The sequence below is a fragment of the Juglans regia genome, chromosome 2 (assembly GCF_001411555.2).
Source record: "Juglans regia cultivar Chandler chromosome 2, Walnut 2.0, whole genome shotgun sequence".
Lineage (NCBI taxonomy): Eukaryota > Viridiplantae > Streptophyta > Magnoliopsida > Fagales > Juglandaceae > Juglans > Juglans regia.
In genome coordinates this window covers 27,407,944-27,422,984 of record NC_049902.1, presented here as the reverse complement: position 1 = coordinate 27,422,984, position 15,041 = coordinate 27,407,944, and the positions used below count along the sequence as shown (strand labels likewise).

General features: G+C 37.6%; 2 protein-coding genes across 2 annotated transcripts; both read left to right on the top strand.

Annotated features, from left to right (window-relative positions):
* The first annotated feature begins 609 nt into the window (after positions 1-609).
* On the top strand, positions 610-2,489 carry LOC109020827 (probable receptor-like protein kinase At4g10390). Its single transcript, XM_019003348.2, has 2 exons — positions 610-1,514; positions 1,625-2,489. The coding sequence occupies exons 1-2, from the start codon at positions 1,097-1,099 to the stop codon at positions 2,356-2,358; spliced, it is 1,152 nt and encodes a 383-aa protein (XP_018858893.2). The 5' UTR covers positions 610-1,096; the 3' UTR covers positions 2,359-2,489.
* Positions 2,490-4,970: 2,481 nt separating this feature from the next.
* LOC109020828 (protein FATTY ACID EXPORT 4, chloroplastic) lies at positions 4,971-8,344 on the top strand. Its single transcript, XM_035687766.1, has 4 exons — positions 4,971-5,275; positions 5,371-5,435; positions 7,766-7,853; positions 7,983-8,344. The coding sequence occupies exons 1-4, from the start codon at positions 5,005-5,007 to the stop codon at positions 8,090-8,092; spliced, it is 534 nt and encodes a 177-aa protein (XP_035543659.1). The 5' UTR covers positions 4,971-5,004; the 3' UTR covers positions 8,093-8,344.
* The last annotated feature ends 6,697 nt before the right edge of the window (positions 8,345-15,041 follow it).

Here is a 15,041-nt window from a genome sequence, read left to right as displayed (position 1 = left end):
TATTATTTTCTATCTTTGACACGTATTTTCTATCTACTCTAAGAGAATATTTTTATTGACATTATTTATAATAATAATAATAATAATCCACCTTTCAATTCAAACTAATAGGATTATCGACATTCAAATCGAGTAATGAGATTATCTACAATTAGTTGATCGAAATGGACAGATTAATATAGAAAATGAGACGTGTGCAATACTTAGGTGGTTTGATAGTACATCATATTAAAAAGTTAGTTTAGAGAATCTCATTACTCGATTTTTTCAAGAAATGACTTCATATAATTAAACAATTGCAAATTGAGATATAGCGGGGAAAAGGGTGTAAAAGACTTGAGACAGGGCCCAGGTGGTTGGAGACCGAATATTTTCCCTCATTTATTTTCCTTTACTTAAATGATTGTTCCCATCTAGAAATTCAAAAGGGTAATGCATGCTACAAATATTTTATAAAAATTTGATTCTCATTAATAAAAAATAATTTTTTTTATAATTTTTTAAAATATGATTCACTTTTATACAAAAACTTGTCTATTTAAAATTTATTTTTATACGAGAACTTGTCTATTTGAAATTTGTTGAAATCATTTCTCAATTAAAGAATCTGCGTGCCTCGATCGGAAGCTTCATTTCTAGATCGGAAACGGAGGTCTTGTTGGATCCTGCCTCCTCGGCGACCTCCACCTTTGAGGAATGTTAAACATATCTAAAGAGGAGGAAGGTTCATCCGCACGGGTTCTTCAACTACTCCGCATACAAACAGTACATTGAATTTGTCTGCAGAAGTTGGTGCTATTGCTCCATCGCTTCTCCTTTTCCTTTTCTTTTCTTTTCTTTTCTCTTTCCATTAGCCCACGCCCCAAGCTTCAACGCTTCTACTTTATCCTTGCTCGTACTACCAACTACGTATACACGCACGCACCGACACCTTCCTATATATATAGATAACATCATCCCCACAGGAAATCAAGGACTAAAGACAAACCCAATTGTTCATCAAGTCCCACAACACTTGGGGTGTTAATCGATCTTCTCTCCAGTACAATCATCTGATCACTGTGTTTCTTGCTCTTTTTTGCTTAATTAATTTGTTATGGCCTTCATCGAGTGCTTTAGATTCAAGGTTAGACGCAGACTCAAGCGTGGGATTCTTGCTGATCATGATCATCAGGAACATGATGAGAAGCGGGCTGTAAATGGCATCATTGATGGTAATGGGCACGACGTCCTTGATGATTTAAAGCGGAAGGATTATGGTTCCGTCAGGAAGTTCACATGGGATGAGGTTGAGAGGTTGACCATGAACTTCTCTGAGGTGATTGGATCCGGAGGGTTTAGCACTGTCTATCTGGCTCAGCTCCAGGGATCGAGTTTGGGCATGGCGCTTGGGGCAATCAAGATTCACATTGGCAGCGAGCGTCTCAACCAATTGTTCAAGCAGGAACTAGACATTCTCCTCCGGCTTCGCCATGAAAATATCGTCAAGCTTCTTGGGTACTGTGATGACGGAGGTGAGTGATTTAATCTGTTGTTCTTCCTTCATTTTTAATTCAAAAGTTCGTTATTTTTTCTATAAATTTGGCGTATCTTAATTCTTGAGATCTGATATCCATGCTTGCAGAACAAGGGGCCATGGTACTCGAGTATGCGGCCAACGGAAGCTTGCAGGAAAAGCTCCATGATACAGAAAGGGAAACGCATGTGCTTTCGTGGAGAAACCGCATGACAATAGCCTTCCAGCTTGCGCAAGCACTGCAATATTTGCACGAACAATGCACGCCACAGATTGTTCACGGCGACATCAAAGCCTCAAACATCCTCCTGGACGAGCATCTCAACTGCAAGCTCTGCGATTTCGGTTCTGCAAAAATGGGGTTTTCTTCGACGGTGCTTCCTCCTTCATCTTCTCCATATTCTTCGAGGAGGAAGCAAGTCATGATGCTGGGTTCTCCCGGTTACACCGACCCTCACTACCTGAAAACGGGAATGGCCACAAAAAAGAACGACGTCTACAGCTTCGGGGTCGTCCTTCTAGAACTCGTCACGGGGATGGAGGCCTTCTGCCCGGAAAGGGGGCAGTTCCTGACATCTATAGCGAGCCCCATGCTGAAGAACGTTGCTGCGTTGGGAGCTTCGGAGGTGGCGGAAATGGTGGATCCACGGCTAAGCGGGAACTATGACCTGGAAGAAGCCAAGACCATGCTTTCCATCTCGGCCATGTGCCTCGGCCAGTCGCCCATCCTCAGACTTTCAGCTACCAACATCTTGCAAACTGTGAAGGAGAGTATTTCTTCTCTCTCTCCGGAGAAGCTTGGTTCCATGAAGAAATCTACTGCCTCTTGTCCGAAGTCATGATCGATGAGGGATGATTGAACATAGTTGATTCTGTACAAATGTAAAAATTGGTCATTATTTTCACAGTTCTTTGCAACTGGATTCGTTAGATCAAGAGGCGAGAGAGGAATAATTATATATTTATATGAAAAAAAAATGATTTTTTCATATTTCATCATTAATTGTATGAAATCGGAAATTTTATTTTGGTATTCGAGTTTTCCATCACCCTCCATGGCTATTGACTCATTTGAATTTAAAATTCACTTCAATTTATCTCATCTCATTATTATAATTTTTTCAAATTATCACATAAAATATAATAAACAATTCAAATTTTTTAAATTTCAAAACAACTTTATCAAATTTACATACAAAATATAATAAACAATTCAACTTTTATTCTATTATTCACAAACCATCTCAATTTATCTCAATTCATTTTTGAATCCAAACCACTCATAAAGGAATAGAGTAATGCTACAGATCAGCTCATATTCACGACTGATCCGTAACAAAACTTACGTGTCACGATATTTTTTTTTTTTTTTTTGAAAACTCGTTTCTCTCTTCTCACTCGTTTCCCCCTCCTTCCCGTTTCTCTCTTCTCACTTGTGTCCCCGTCGCAGCCCAGATCTATTGCCGTCGCTGATTCAACCTCCCAGTGCAGTCATCGACCACCACCACCGAGCCCGTCCTCCTTCCCCAGCACGAGGCCCATAGCTCTTTTGCACGCATGCCCGTAGCCCAACCCCACGCACCCACGTCGCGGCTCACATTCTGCCACCTACAGCCTTGTGTCACCGCGCTTAAGCACGCCGAACGTCCACCCCTCAGCCATACCCTCCTTCCTTAGCCCACACCGACCGTTTCTCTCTCCCTCACATGCCCTCTCTCTCATGGGTCATCTCTCCCTCACAGCCAAATCTACACCACCGGACGACTGATTGATTGTCGCCATCTCGACAGTCGACGCCCGAGGATGGGCGAGGGGCAAGAGGCCTTGGGTGAGGCGGGGAGGCCTTGGACGACACGGGTGGTGGGGAGAGGAAGTAAAAATGAAATTTGAAATGAGAGGGAAGTGAGTTTTGTTGTGAGAGTTTTTGATCATTTACTATGATGTGTTTTGGATTATCCCAAACAATAGGATCATGCCAATACTTTTTAAAAGGGATAATACCCATTTATTTTACCCTAAATACATATTATATATCTATTTCACTTTAAGCGCAGAGGATTCTTGTTCATAGAAAAGAGAGAAGGAAGAGTAGGCATTTAAAGTAGGGGTGTAAACTCAAACCGGAAAATCGAAAAATCAGACCGGACCGAACCGGACCGGTTTTACAAGTTTTGAACAGGTCCAGTTCGGAACCGGTTTTTAAAATCTAAAAACCGGGCAGTTCCGGTCCGGTTCCTGTTCCGGGATTTTTTGGACCGGACCGGACCGGTTGATTAAAAAAAATAAAAAATAATATTTTTATATATAAGTTTTATACAAAATATTTTATATATATTAAATATTAATATATATATATATATAAGTTTTATATATAATGTATAATTATAAATTTTTATGTGAAATTTTATATATAACATATATATTCATATATGAAATAATTTCTTATTATAATTTATAAATTATTACATAAAATGTTAATACTAAATCACTAAAAATTTATAACTAATTCTAATATATAATTTATAACTATACCAATAGTCTAATATTAATACTATTATATAATCTAATATATTAATAAAAGTATAAAATAGTTTTTTTTAAATCAATTTTTTTTTATATAAACAAATTTTTAATGACAAATTGTGAAATTTACATTTAAAAAAAATCGAAAAACCGGACCGGACTGGAAACCGGTAAAACCGAAAGTACCGGTTTAGGAGGGTAACCGGTGCATAATCGGTTTTGAAAAATATAAAACCGATACATATCGGTTCGGTCCTAAATTTTATCCAAAACCAGACCGGACCGAACCGATTACACCCCTAATTTAAAGCATGTGCATGCGGTGTACAGGATGCGTGCGATCTCAATCTCCTTCAATTTTCCAACAAGACTATCCTCTATGTCTAATCAATGGAGGGTTATGGGGGAGGTGCAGGCATATTATGTTAATACGAAAGTGTTAATCAATCATATATCATCTATTTTTTTTTCTTTAATATTTAAAAGGTTGACCAGCAATGCCCAATAAGTATAATAAATAGAGAATGTAGTATGTAGTTTGAATTTATTTTTGTGAGTGATAGTATTTGGTGGAAATTGAGTAATGCTAGGTAGAGTTACCTATTTTTTTTTTAAAAAAAGTGAGATTTATTATTAAAATATATTTTTTTTATATATGTCTCGTATTTATTTTTTTTTTTCGAATAAATTGCGCGACTCTTATACACTACACGACGACTGTAAATATCATTTTTTATTTTAGAAATTTTAAATTCTTCAAAAAACTGTGGGCTTTTGGTCCATATTGGGCTGCCGGCGCATGATTTCCAGTAAAATGATTGAAGTCTGCTGGAATTCATGGTCCAGTCGAAGGTTGGGTTCGGGCCTGTGAGAGCCCAACTGCCCACTCGACTACTCGATTTTTGAAAGCGCCAGAGGACGATGTCGGGCACAGACGAGCAGGTACCGGAAGAGGTCAGTGGAGGATGTCTTACTCCTCGTCCTGTTTGTTACCCATTCCGGCTCCGGCCTCGGTTCGTTTCTGTAGGCATCATATTCAACTCAAATGTGGCCCTGGAGCATTAAATTGGAGTAAGAGTTGTCTACATGTCGGTTCATTCGTCTCTGCTGCGAGGTTGACCAAATCTAAATCCCGCAGCCGTAGTATCTTTCGCTGCAGTTCTCAACTGGCAGAGCTTGGTCCTGCTACCTCTGCTGCCTATGGATTTCTGCTTCTAGGCGGCGGTCTCTTTGCCTGTAAACTCCTCCATTTCTTACAAAACTTTTTTGCTTCCGAGTCAGAAGCTCTATTAATATCTAATCCTTTTCTGTTTTGCATACTGTGGCCACAGATGCAAAATCAGGAAGCAAGGGATCACTTTTCGGAGGCTTTACTGTGGCAGCTCTCATGGCTTCTGTAAGTTTGACATTCCGACTTCTGTTTTCTCCGGTTGAAACGTCGGTTTATTAGCTGTGCTAACTACACTGGCGTGCTATTTGATGGATCTTTTTCTTTTTATGAAAAAAAAGAGAGAGATGAATTGGACTTCCGAATTGAAGTCAAAATTGGCATTGAAAAAGCAATGAAAAATGTATGATGAACAAGAACGATTTTTCTCAACCTTGTTAAATCAACCTTATTTCATTAAGAACGACAGAGTCATGTAAGAATGGTTTTTTTTTTATTTTTTATTTTCAAGCAATGATTATTGCAAGTTGAAAACGATTTTTATAGCGGCGTGCGTACCCTCTCTCTTACAGCCAACTATCATATATATGTATGTTTCCCTGGAAAACCAAACCAATTTAAACTATGTTGTTTTCCCAGAAATTTGACAGAACATCCTAGAATCATTTGAGGGACCTAAACAATTTATTAGTAAAAGCAGGCTAATGAACAAGATTTAAAAGCAAAGAAACTCCCAAATTTAATATGTTTGGAATCTTTCTACCACACACACGCATTAGTAGTCTTGTTCATTAGAAGAATACTAGCTATGCGTTGTTAGGGCTCTGGGAAAACGGACACCCTCTACCTTTCCACACCAGTTGGAACTCTTGTATCATTGTAGCTCTTTGGTAGTTCAAATTGCTCTGATTTGTCAGGTTTCAAACTAACTTTTTCTCCCTGGAAGTTAACACAAAAGTCTACGTATTGCTCCAAAATTAAGTATTAAACTTTCATAATTATATGGACTCCCAAATAAGCCTTGGATTAGCTCTTGCGCACCTGATCTGGCTGGAAGCCTGTACCAGCTATTGTCCATATGACTGAGGAGGCCTCTGCACTGATAGCACCAGTAAAATAACACAATCTCTAAACAACTCCATTAAAGGCCCTTCAGAGTGCTAGTTCTAACTTATCTAAATACACATATGTATGTTTTCCCATCCCAATATAGTCCATTAGGTAAAGTCTAGCCATCTCCCTCAAGTCCAAGATGTTTCTCCAGCCCCAAGTACACCAAATAGGCTTCTCTGCTATCCAGTAACCCTTTACATATTCATGGATAAGTTGAGTGATCCAAATCTAAAACTGTTTGAAGAGAGGAAATTTGGCGATTTGCAAGTTTGATGTTTGGAGTGAAGCTGCTTCTGGGCCTTATATTGTTCCCATTAGTGGGTGCTGAGCCATATCAGCTTATACATGTCTGATTTGTCAGACTTAAAAATTGGATTTTTTACTATTACTTCCTAGGTGTTGCTCTTGTATATGACCTGTGAACTTGGGCTTTTGCCTATTCCTAAGATCAATAAAATCTTATTTACCTATCAAAAAAAATTATTAGTTTGCTCTGTAAATTGATATGATGAACTTTGCCTATCAGCCCTGACACGCTTCTAAAATTTCGCATGTAAATTCTGTGAAACAAGTGACAAATTTGGTGATGGACCCACAACTCTCTGTTTTGGTCCATTGGTCTTTTGTTTTTTGTGATTATCTGAACTCCATTGCTGAACCTCTATATTACTTTTTTAAAGGTTTGACTGCTGTGATTTTGCGCTGATCCTCTATTCCAGTGCTTATGCGATAATGCAGGACTGGTAGACACTTTTTTTAGGACTGCTTTTTAATGGGAACTGTTAGATCTATGAAGGGATCTTACAAAAGTAAACTTGCAAACTGATATGGCTCAATGTGAGATGTCATATCTACTTTACAATAAAAGGAGCTTCACAATCTGATGTACCGCATCAAGCCATATCAGCTTGTAAGTTTACTTTTGTAGGTTTGTAAACCAAACATTTCTCTTTCCTTTTTATAGGTAACTTTTTTTAGGGACTGTTAGACACTTGGCATGGTGGAGATTTCCATTTTGAAAAAACTGGAGTCGGGAGTACTGCTCATGCCAGCTCAACAATTGTGTTTTAAGGATATGTTTGATGTGGAAAGGCTCAGGGTTAATCAGGTTTAGTGGGGTAGAGTTTATAGGATGAAACTAGAGAATTTATGACTAAGCATGGTTGATTCCAGTTCTGTTTTCCGGCCTGCAGTGATGTAAAGAAGATAGGAGATAATGCTTTTCAAGGAAGAAAAAAAATATAATCTTTGAAGTGCTGCATTATCTGTTTTGGGGTGTGTCCAGTGAGATCATCAGGGTTAGTTTTATTCCTGAAGAATCAGAATGCAAAAACCGTCTGAGTGCTGCCAAATTAGAAATTTCCTTTATGCAAGGTCAGTATTGCCCCAACCGTCCACCAAAACTGTTTGGCTTTTAATGCAGAATATTTTTCTATCTCCTCTAGGCTTACTTTCTTATGCAAGGACCAGATACTAAAGCTATTGGTGATGCGGTCGGGTTTGGATCTGCATTCCTTTTCTCTTCTGTATTTGGTAAGCAGCTTCAATGTTGTTTAAGTTTTTCGTTGCATACATTTATTACAGCTTTCCTGTGCAGTCTAACTTGAGGCCTTCTCTCTTTTCCTTTGTCTTCTCTTTCTTTTGATCTTTTTTCGCTTTCAGCAATCCGATTGGCAGCTACCCGAAAGCTCATTCCATCGGGCCCTTTGTTAGGCCTTTCTATCGGTGCGTTGGCTGTGTTTATCTCAGCATATCTACAAGATAGTCACTGATCATTGAGTTGTGTCGAAGATGATTAAATAATGTTCAGAAGTCACCTATCTCCCATTACTTAATAAGGTGCTTTGAAGTTTTTTTGGAACTCTGACTTAGACCAGACGTTTTCACACTCAATCAAGGCTTTGCTTGCTTGTTGATAGGTATATTTTATTGTTGGTGGTGATACCGTGTATTTAATGGTGTAATTTACAAAAGGAAAGTGTTACACAATGACTAATATAAATGCCACTAAACAAGATGCCTTACACGCTGTGCATATTTTTATTGAAAAATGCTACTCGCAACCGCCCTTGGGAAATCCCCGCGGCATCGTGTCTGATGTGGCATATCAACGTCGTCGTTTCACATTTTACCCATCCCACGAAAAACTATTTTTCACACTATCTTCATATCTTTTTCTTCTACATCTACGAAGCCCCATCGTCCTCCACGAAGTCGCCGCCCCACGAAGTCGAGCCCGCTGCAGCCCAGTCTTCGTCTTCCCCACAATCAATCTTCGTGGTCTCCAACCACGAACCCACAGTTCTGCTAAGTCATTGTCTTCGTCTTCTCCGCGAAGCCACTGTCTTCGTCTTCTCCGCGAAGCCACTGAGCCATGGTTTTGCGAAGTCACAGTTTTGCGATTCCCCTCATTTCTTCCAATCATTTACGAGTTCTTCCGTTTTCCAAAACCCACAAAGCAAACAATAGCTCATACCCAAAAATTAGAGAAGAAATTAGCAAATAGAAGAAATAAAGAGGAATAAAAATCAAGAAAAACCGAGAGTAACATAGAGGGAGAGGAGGTAGGGTGCGACGACAGCAGCTAACTTGAGGGAGTGGGTGCAACGGCCGGCGTTTTCTGGGCAGGTAATGACTACGCGGAGAGAGAGAGCTGGCGCCATGGCTGGCTGCTGTGGCTCACGAAAATCCTCTGTTTTTTGGGGGCTGAAACAGGGGCTCACCGTGATGAGTTTGTGAGGGAAGTTTCAGAGGGTGGCAAACGATGGTGGCGTTGGTGGCTTCTGCCGTGTGAGGGAAGTTTCTTCACGTTGCTTGGTTGTTGTGCCGTGAGGTGGAGGCCGTATGTGTGTGTTGATGGTGCAGGAGTGACGGCGTGGAGGTGCTTGGTTCACAATTTGCTGGGTTCATGTGCAGCGGTGAGAACGCGGCCTGGAGGTGGGACTGGCTGAGCTGCCGTGCATGGGGTTCCATGGGCTTCGGCTTGAAGCTTGCCAATGGTGACGACGTGGAGGTGCAGCATGAATGCCTCGGACGTGGGCCTACAGTTTGCATGTTTTACGTGAGGCTTGGCTTCGGCAAGGTGGTGCAGGTTGTACATGTGGAGGATGTGCAGTGTGGAATTGCCGTGGTGCTTGCATGGTTGTTTACATGGTCTGGTGCAAGGTGCTGCATGAGTTGGGCAGTGGCGAGATTGCTGGTCTACGGAGGAGTGGTGGTGCTACGTTGAAACTTGTTTTCGTTGGACTTGCGGGATGCAGGGGAAAGATTTATAGACAAAGTAAAAAGAGCAGTTTTCGTGGGGATGGCAAAATGGGAAAGGAGGCCAACTGACTCCTTTTGTCTTCTAGCGAAATGCAAACGATGACGTTGATATGCCACATCGGACACGATGCCGCGAGGGTTCCTCTAGGCGGTTGTCTATAGAAGGACTGATTTTTATTTTACAAATTTGAATGTGCAAGTATAATTTCATATGTAGTTTATATAATTTTTTTTAGGTAAATACTGTTGAAATCAATAGTTCAGGTTTACAGCATGAGTAAATCAAGGGATTGATTGTTAGAAGTAAATCATAGGACTGGAAAAAACAATCAATTTCTTTATTCACTTTTCATAATATGAAAAGTGAATTACTTTCCAATCTTTTAAAAGATTATAGATGTTTCATTTGGAGAAAATCTTCATTTATTAGTAAAATCTAAAAGAAACTGTGAACTAGGTGCTAAAAACAACAAAATATAATACTTGCATGAAATTACCTGGTTAAAAGACAACATATGATATCTACATTCAATCACGTCATGACTTAGCACAAATTATATTATGACATGGGCTCAAGACCAACTTGAGTTAGTTTATCAAGTATAAAGGCTTATTAATTCCTTTATACTTCCTTGGATTTATCAATAGAAATCTTAATAGGAGCAAGTATAAAGGATTACTGAAAATTTTGAAAGATTCCCTTCTATAATCTCAAACCTTTAACTTGAAATCAAATTGTTGACATTAACCTTCTTTCTACCCCCTGACTAGTTAGAGGTCTCTATGTCACATTAATTCTTTTGACAACAAAGTTATGCCACCGTGAGTTCAGAAACAAGTTGACATAAAAAATCCCCAAAACAAGAAATCAATTCTATTTCAAACATGAGCAATGAGCAGGGAGCAATGGCGAATGACCAGTGTATGTTTGTTTAAGGATTTGTTCCCTTTGTCAAATTTGATGCTTCCAGGTCAGGAGAGGTAGGATGTTGGTACTGCATGGGAGGATCCTAACCCATTATTCTTTGCAAGAAAACATCCTGTGTGTGCGCGCGTGTGGCTATCCATATTTCTTTTCATAAATAAATGTAAGCCAACTCAGTGGATGGCCAAAACTTATAGTGACCTACTGTAGTTGTTGCTTGGTTCATCATATGATTGATTGTGGTTGGCATTGTGCATAAAGTTGATAGGGCCATGTTCACCGTCTTAAAAGAATGGTGAGAAAGAAAAATGGGCAAAAAGAGAACTGAAAAATGCATACCTTCTTTGTCGAGAATCATGTGGTGTATCTTCTACTCAACAAGCACGTCCCAAAATTTATGCCACAAACAATTCTATATATGATGTAGCCTTTCTTGTTTTTTGTTTTTTGTTTTTTGTTTTTTAAGGATGGAATGAGTGCTGTGAAGGTCAAAACACTTGTGTTTTCTCACTTGCAATGATTATGGTTCAATCTAAAGCTATTCCAAAGTTATAATGAATGGTGCACCTTTCAATTTGATTCTGATTTTGTTGTGGTGCGTGGGACATCATCGTTAGAAAGAACTTTTTTCTTTTAGTTGCTTACCAACAACTATATGAAAAACTAAAAGAGAATGTGGATTCTGCAATTAGGATTTTTCATTGTTTCTGGGGACGGGGGGATGTGATTTTTGTTTGCTTGCTTATATACATAGGTTCCCAATGAAAAGGGCTTATTCCCACCACTGGTGAACAGAAATGAAGCCAAGGGAAGCTCCCCCATCTTCAGTCTCTTAGTTTCAACTTTCATCATTGAAGGTCTCTCAAAAAGGACTTCCACTAGGTATTGTCCCTCAGTGCTCGAATAATGAAACATCCATTTCTCACTTCTTGCTGGTTACTATATATATACAGTTTTTGAGCTAGACTTTTTATTTGCCGTAGAGATTCTTTGTTACTTGTCATTGGGTTACTCGAGTTCTGCTACTTACAAACTGGTATGTAGACACGCCACTTGTTACCTAGATGCGGTTCGGATAGTGAGATGAGATGAGATAGTTTTAGATAAAAATTAAAAATTAAATAAAATATTATTTTTTAATATTATTATTATTTTAAAATTTTTTTCTCGAATTACTGGAGGCATGCTTGAAAGAGAAAAACAAATAGAAAAAAAAATGGGATTAAAATTCTTTTAAAACAACTGATTCACATTTGCCGGAGCATTCAATCCAAATACTTAAAAGTACGTGTACATATATAATTATGAAAGAAACGCATACAAATTCCTTAACATAATGCACGTACCGAAGCCTGTGGGAAATACATTAATTGTTTGAAGCAGCCGAGTACTTGACAAATACAGTAATCAAGGAAGGAGATATTGCCACTTATTGGAGAAGCTTTGGCAGTACTGAAATATTCTCTGATGATGATGATGAGGCATTAGGCATTAGATAATTAATTTAAGTACAGAATGTATAAAGAATCATGTAATTGAGTGGCAGAGGAATCTTCAAACAGCATAGAACTTAATTATGCACTTTAAAGTGGCATTAACTCCATTCAAATTATGTTAATACGTTCCTTATAATTGACCACACTCATGATTTATATTATTTTATTAACGTTGATGATTAATGCTTTTGCATCTGTCTCAAGACCATTTATTGGTAGAGGTGTCAAATCAATTGTGTTAGCAGGTCGTGTTTGTGTCGTGTCAAAACATATATATTATATTATATGGATAAATCCGAACACGATCCATTAAGTTTATCATGTCAAAATCTGAAACTCTAACACGACTCATTAACATAACGGATTGTGTCGTATCAACCCGTTTTAATTCATTAGTAAATACTATGAAATAGGTTAATACAACACGACTCGACTCGTTTGAACCCGTTTAAAAAATGTTAAAATCACAATATCTATAAAAAATATAAAACTAACTACAAGTCTAAAATTACAATCCAAACAATAAAAATATCGAAATTAAAATCCTAACAATTTTACTTTTAAGTATAAGGGTATAATTTTAACTTTAACTTTCTTAATGGGTCAAAACGAGTTAACCCGTTATCAACCAGTAAACAATCGTATCTTAACGGGTCAACTCGTTAAGACTAAATCCAAACTCGTTATTATCGTGTCGTGGGTTAACTGATCGTGTCATATATTGCCACCCCCTATTTATTGGTATTATTTATTTAATTTACAGGACTACCCCAAAATTCCCGAGAAAAAAGATTTTCAGACTCTTTTGTTTGATTATTTTTGCATTAATGAAAAAAAATCAGGGAAACAACATATGGGTACTCTATTCAACCTCCAATACTTTAAGCCTAAGTTCGTCCATGTTTGCAACATTATGTAGAAGATAATTTAATAAACTGTGGACAGATTGTATGCTAATTTATAAAGCGATGGCTAGAAATTTAATAGCTCTAGAGCTATATATTACCGCAACTGATGGGAGTCATTCATCGCCAAGTCCAGCCTCCAGGCCTTGTTTTAGTTTTTAAAAATTTGAGAGCCAACTAAGAGGTGGGGGTGGTTGGGGCCTCCTCAAAATGCTCATCAGTCTTACCATTTTTAGCTGTCCCAAAGTATTCTTAATTAGGATAAAGTAGTATTAAAGTGCTATCTTAATTGGAGTACGCATTCAGCCATGTTCTTTATATATAAACACATTCACACTGTTCTTGATCTAATTCCTTTCATGTTTTTGGGTCTTTTTTTTCAGGCCAGGTGAGATGGAAAGCCAGGCTGAATAACAACAATATATATCTAGGATTTTCATGATCCTTTAAAACTCAAACTAGATAGATGGAAGCTGCTTGATCACATGGACTACGAACTGATCATCAATGAATTAATGATCAAAGTGGTGATCTTGAGTCTTTAATTTCAAACACGCGAATGAATGATCGATCCAGCTTTGTTTTTCGTATGTTTTCTTATGAATTATCATGGGTTTTACGTGTTGAGAGCTTATACATTTATTATTCATTGAGTTGATTGGTATCAAACACCAATTGTCTCAACTTGCACCAGTTGACTATTTTCCCCGTTCTAACACCTCAAACGCAAGGAATATAACATGTACAAGTGGGGATTTATCTGATCTAGTTAATGATCTGTACTTATATAATTGCCTAGCTGCAGCAAGTCGTCTTCTTTTTTTTTTTTTTTTTCCGGGAAGAAAGTCGGTGCATATATATGGTCAACTAATTAAGCATGTGATCATCAACTCCACATCGCCAAGATGCATGCTGCAGTAGCTAGTTCAATATAAGAGATTCACACCCAAAACATGATATACACTTATCAAGCACTTGTGTTTTTACCACTTTCTCCCATAAATCTTATAAAAAGAAAGAAAGAAAGAAATGGGGCCGGTGCGGGTCGCCTAAGATCGCATGTTGAACTAATGATCATGATAGATTGTTTTAGAAAAAATGTTAGACACAATCTTAGAATATGCAAAGTTGTTAAGCCTCATGCACTCGATTTATTTGTGTTTTATAATTACAAATTATAAAGAATGTCACGCTTTTACACCATTGTAAAAAAAAACTTACATGACTTTTACACTTTTAATAATAAGTACTCATGTTAACATAAATAAAGACTAATTCATATATAATCAATAGGAGTGCAAAATATATAATCAGAAATGCTAAATGTCCCGAATATGTGTCTCGAAGATGTGTCCCGAAATTTTTTTTTTTTTGTTTTTTTTTTGACTTAGTGATTAAGGAAGTGTTTTTTAATGATGTTGTGAATTTTTTATTTTTTTTAATAAATATTTATGATGATTAAAAAAATACATCAAATAAAAAAAATAAAAAAATAAAAATTCTTTTTGCCTGTTCGGTGGACTTTCAGGCTACATTTCTCGGGAGATGTAGCACTGCTCATATATAATTTAAGAGTAGTACTATAACATGTCACTTATGATACTTTAAGATGCAATATTTAATAGTCTAAAGTGTAATTATATATCCTCAAACAAATAAATAAAGAAAAGAAAAAACATTGGGATAAAGTAAAGTAAAATAATACTAGGATTCTTTTTGAGGTGCTTTAGAACTTAGATTGGTTTACATATAAGGAGAGAAACAAAAAAAAAAAAGAATATTTCCAAAAATAAAATAAAAAAGAGATTAAAGATGTTGGAGGAGATGCTGAGTTTATTTTGTATGGTATGTTTAATTGCACATAATTGGGTGGGTGGTGGAATTATTTATCAAGTGAAATGTAAGCATCAAGAGGCTGGCATGATCAGCCACATAAGTATGATTTGGTTTGGCCGACGCAAAATCAAAGGGCAGAGTGGATGGCTGTGATCATGGCCATCGTCATGGATTCAGTGACTCTTGCCTTATCATGTGTAAAGGAGCCTTTGCTTGCTTAGGTGATGGGATGTGTATTGACTTTTTCTAAATAATATGAATTGGCCGTGAGACTCCTTGGCCTCCTTTTTTTTCT